This window comes from Vanessa cardui, chromosome 14, assembly GCF_905220365.1.
Source record: "Vanessa cardui chromosome 14, ilVanCard2.1, whole genome shotgun sequence".
In the NCBI taxonomy this organism is placed as follows: domain Eukaryota; kingdom Metazoa; phylum Arthropoda; class Insecta; order Lepidoptera; family Nymphalidae; genus Vanessa; species Vanessa cardui.
Genome location: NC_061136.1, coordinates 4,083,465 through 4,088,593, shown reverse-complemented (window position 1 = coordinate 4,088,593; position 5,129 = coordinate 4,083,465). Strand labels below are relative to the sequence as shown.

Sequence of the window (5,129 nt, the reverse complement as noted above, 5' to 3'; positions counted from 1 at the left end):
CGCTAGACAGTAAACGAAATTTTAGGGAATTAATTATGAATTAAAATATAACTAGTAATATAACTATCAGTTTTATATCCAATATATCATGATGTACCAAAAATATAAATATAAAAATTATAACTGATGATGATCAATCAATCTTCAGATTCCTTTACTTGAAAAATTTGCTACAGAAACACCCCATAACTATTTAGCCTAGGAACTCTACTATTTTGCCACTATCAAGAGGAAAGTCAAATTACAATTATTACAGGCGATTATGAAATTTGATCAATTAATATAAACTGTACTGATGGCTTACGCTATTAAAAAAAAAACTTTCAATAATCAATCAGCGCCATCTATTATAAAATGTACAAAAATATTATCAACGTTTTAAATAATACAATGCAATTTAGTGATAGTCACAAAATCACGCTAGTTTTAATACATGATAACGATTGTTCGTAACGGTATATATACCAGAGCGCTTCTTTTCATTTGTTGGAATAGAAGTAAAGTTGAAAATGGCAAAAAAATTACATTACTTCGACTTAAACGGTCTCGCTGAACCGATAAGGTATATTTTGCACTATGGAAAGCAAAAGTTCGAAGATGTGAGATACCGTTACAAGGACTGGCCAATCAAGAGCGTGAAAGATTGTAAGTAATTAATCCAATACACAACAGTGCACATCCATATATTTTTAGAGATTTCTAGACTGAAACTAGTGTATAGTTCAATCAGCATGAAGACTCATACTCGTATAGTATGTATTTTCAAAAAGATAGGGCTCCACTTTTTTTTTAATCGTTAAAAGTATCTAGATTTATTTGTGGTATTTTTTACCTTTGTATCTTTAATTCTTTTTATAACTTTTAATAAACAAAAGTCGATATTGTTTGTATATCTAAATAAGTCAGTCAGTTAGTCAGTCAGTGGTGTATCTTAATGAAAAGATTTCAGGGTATTTACCACTTCACTGTTCCGGTAATAGTTATTATACGTGTCTGAGTTCCATTTGAAATATTGATATCACCTCAGAATTATGTCGCTTGCTCGTATATCAGCTTGATTTTCTTGCTTACTATACTATTTATTTCTGTTCATTTGTTCTTTATCAATGAGGTCAGCTGAGTTATTACAAAAGTTTTCTAAAAAGGTTACACAATTTTTTGAGACTGTGTATTAAATAATACACAGACACAAATAATTAATAATGATTTTTTATAAATCATTTACTAATATAAAATTACTTCTAGATCACTTCGAAGTGAAATTAAAAATATTAGTTTGACTTTTAGTTACCTTTGCCAATCGTCAGTGGCAATGAAAAAAAATCCTTTCATTTGATACACATTGGTGCAGCTAACCAAGATTTCTAAGAAGTTATACATACCTGTAGTATATTAGCAGTAGCCAGTAAATGTATTTCTGCTGGGTAAAAGCCAATATTATTAAAGAACATATTTTAAGATTATTCCCATGTGAAAGGATTTCAGATACACCGAGTTATCCTCACGATGTTTTATTTTGAATGGTTAAAACTTATCACAGTGCTAGGTAGGCCATTTGCCTGGCCATTTGTATTGAGTCGAGATGGCCCAGTGGTTAGAACGCATGCATCTTAACCGATGATTGCGGGTTCAAACCCAGGCAAGCACCGCTGATTCATGTGCTTAATTTGTCTTTATAATTCATCTCGTGCTCAGCGGTGAAGGAAAACATCGTGAGGAAACTTGCATGTGACAAATTTCATAGAAATTCTGCCACATGTGTATTCCACCAACCCGCATTGGAACAGCGTGGTGGAATATGTTCCAAACCTTCTCCTCAACGGGAGAGGAGGCCTTTAGCCCAGCAGTGGGAATTTACAGGCTGTTGTTGTTGTTGTTGTTGTTGTAATATTACATGTATGTGTTTTCTTTTCAGCACTACCATACGGTCAGTTACCTTTGTATGAAGAAGGTAATCGTACCCTGAACCAATCACTTGCCATCTCTCGTTACCTTGCAAACGTCCATAATCTCTTACCGAGTGATCCCTGGGAACAAGCTGTTTTGGATTCCATTGTATACAATATCTATGACTTCTGGCAACGTGAGTAAATACTTTTTTTAATCATACTGTATGTCATCTTGGCTCATTTAAATACTCTATTAAAATATTTGATTTGTAGGCGAACACTAAACATAAAAAAGGAAAACACAGCAAAGAATATGTGACGTCGCGTTTATATTTTGTGCCGTAATAATTTTTTTTAATTAGATTTTAATTTACGCGACAATTACTCAACTTCTAATAAATATATCATACGTCTTAATAATGGCAATATTTATAATTATTTAATTTCTTCATATTCACCGAGATTATATTAAATAGTAATATTAATAAAAAAAATCATAAATTTTCATACATGATAAATACAACTAAACGCTAAATTTAACCAAGATTTTGAAAATTTTATTAAAAACATTCGATCGATAAAACTTCTACTGAATTTTAGAGAAACAATTTTGAAGTTGTTTGTATAATAAATTATGAGTACAGATCATAGAATATAAATGGATAAGCAAATTAAATAGATAGAATAATAAAGGCAAACACATACAAGGACGAGATTCCATTTTCATCGGATAAATGAAAATTAAATCGTGTCAAATTATTTTCAACTGACTTTTAAGGAAAAGAAAAATTCCTAAGAAAATATTATATTCAATAATTAATTTAACGGAATACAATAAAATATTTGTATCTATTTTCAGGTATCTTAGTATACATTAAGGAACAGGATGCCACCAAGAAACAAGCGATCAGGAAGGAAATCATGGCTGAAACGATTGACTATTTCTTTTCTAGATTCGAAAAAGACTTAAAGGACAACAATGGCTATTTCGGAGGAAAGGTATAGTGTACCCTTACGCATACATTTTAATTTATGCATAATATAAAACAAAGTTGCTTTCAGTCATCTGTACGTTTAGAAATCCATATGATCCTCTATGATTTTGTGCAAATGAGTAGAGCTTTTAAAAATGATACCATAAACATTTTTTATGTGCATTTATCGTCCCAAAATCAATGGAACAAAAATCAGGTTACGCTATTAATATACAAGACGCCTTTAGTATAATAAAAACAAAACACAATAACAATAACAATGCTATCAATAATCGTAGGATAATCTGTATCTAATTAGAATTATATTCTTTATACACTACAATACTTTTAAATCTAGTAAACATTAAGTTGGATCCACACATTTGTCGATCGGTGATGCATTTATTCCCACATGACATCGACAACTAAGCCGGGAACGTACTTCGAAGGGAATTGTGTATTGTACAATTTAAAGACATGCAAAGCTAAGCTATATATAATTATAAATATATTTATTGACATATGCCTCTCGATAGCTCTTATTCACATTGTGGATTTCGGAACAATTGACTAGGATACATTTACTACACATAGCATTGCATTTCATGTTGGTCCAAAGAAACAACTTGTAATAAAGCCGATACATACAATTATTTAGACTGATATTATAAAAAAAAGTTATAATTTATTTGTTTGTAGGCAGAATTATCTTTGTTTTAGAAAAATATCATTTGTAGGCCATATTTTTAATTAATTAAGTATGTAATTAAAATCGTAAAATTTATTTTAACAGTAAATTTCAACCGTGCGTAGCTTTTTTCTTTTTAAATAAAGAACATAAAATACATTTTTGTAAATTCAAATTGTGTATAAAAAATACATTGTTAAAAAAGGCATATTATTCGATACAAGATTTTGTAGATGTTAAAAAGCGTGTAATTAATACCTGTTGACTTCCAAACAGGATACGTTACATACATAGATAATTGTATTTTACTAATATGATTGTATTTTTTAAATGTTGAAAAAGAGTAACTACTGAGGTTCTTGTCGGTTCTTCTCGGTAGAATCTACTTTCCAAACCGGTGGTAGCTTCACTTAATTGTTAAATGACGATTCAAAAGTGTTTGTAAAAGCCCACTTGAATAAAGTGTATTTTGATTTTGATTATATGCATCACTCCTCATATAAAAAATCCTATAAAAATGCATTCATTTTACTGAGTAATAAAAAAAAAACTCAACATATTTTTTCTTCTTACAGCTGAGCTGGGCTGACTTTATCTTCGTTGGCATCGTAGAATCAACAAACCTATTCCTAGGAGAGGAAATCGAACGCAAATACCCACACTCCGCCGCGCTCATTCAAAAGATTAGAAATTTACCCGGTGTGAAGGAGTACATCGCTACTAGGAAGCCTTACGTCTTGTAAATTATATGATGATTTAAATTCAAATAAAACTATAACAAAGTAACTGTAATTATTTACTTGATCCTAATGTGTTATTGTCGACCCCAATCTTAACAAACCTAATAAAACACACGAAATATATATTTATATATTTATATATATATATATATATTAGTAAATCCTTTTTTTTAATTATGGTATAGGTTGGCAGACGAGCATATTGGCCACTTGATGGTAAGTGGTCACCATTACCCATAGACAATGAAATGAGAAATGTTAACTAGAAATAACTAAATAAATAAAATTTTAACAAAAAGAAAAACCGACTTCAAACAAAACACTATTTTAAAACAAATAAAAATGCACTAAAAAGTAATAAAAATAATTGCATATTTAACATATTTTTGAGAGTCCTCCTAGGTAAAATGAAATGAAAAATATTAGACTACTTAAAAGTCGATTTACGATTATATAACGTAGTTATAGTTATTGTTATATTTGGAGCCGGTGTCAGCCACGGGTACCCGCTTCAACAATCAAAAGAAAGAAGCGATACGAGCCTCTTGATTGACCCAGTATAATATCGTATAAAAGGTAATTTGTGAGAAACATATTCATATATAATACATATTCTCGTATTGTTTTTTGATAGATATAGTATAGGTTGGCTGACACCGACTCCAAATATAGCAATAATTATAACTACATTATATAATCGTAAATCGACTTTTAAGTAGTCTAATATTTTTCATTTCATTTTACCTAGGAGGACTCTCAAAAATATGTTAAATATGCAATTATTTTTATTACTTTTTAGTGCATTTTTATTTGTTTTAAAATAGTGTTTTGTTTGAAG

At 29.9% G+C, this 5,129-nt stretch overlaps 1 protein-coding gene across 1 annotated transcript; it reads left to right on the top strand.

Moving 5' to 3' along the window:
- The first annotated feature begins 468 nt into the window (after positions 1-468).
- Positions 469-4,337, top strand: LOC124535151 (glutathione S-transferase-like). Its single transcript, XM_047111244.1, has 4 exons — positions 469-645; positions 1,916-2,083; positions 2,749-2,888; positions 4,127-4,337. Exons 1-4 carry the CDS (start codon positions 510-512, stop codon positions 4,292-4,294), a joined length of 612 nt encoding a protein of 203 aa, XP_046967200.1. The 5' UTR covers positions 469-509; the 3' UTR covers positions 4,295-4,337.
- The last annotated feature ends 792 nt before the right edge of the window (positions 4,338-5,129 follow it).

Coding starts and splice junctions, on each gene's coding strand:
- LOC124535151 (XM_047111244.1), top strand. CDS start 510: ATGGCAAAAAAATTACATTACTTCGACTTAAACGGTCTCGCTGAACCG. Junction 646..1,915: donor AATCAAGAGCGTGAAAGATT/GTAAGTAATTAA, acceptor TTTTCTTTTCAG/CACTACCATACGGTCAGTTA. Junction 2,889..4,126: donor ATGGCTATTTCGGAGGAAAG/GTATAGTGTACC, acceptor TTCTTCTTACAG/CTGAGCTGGGCTGACTTTAT.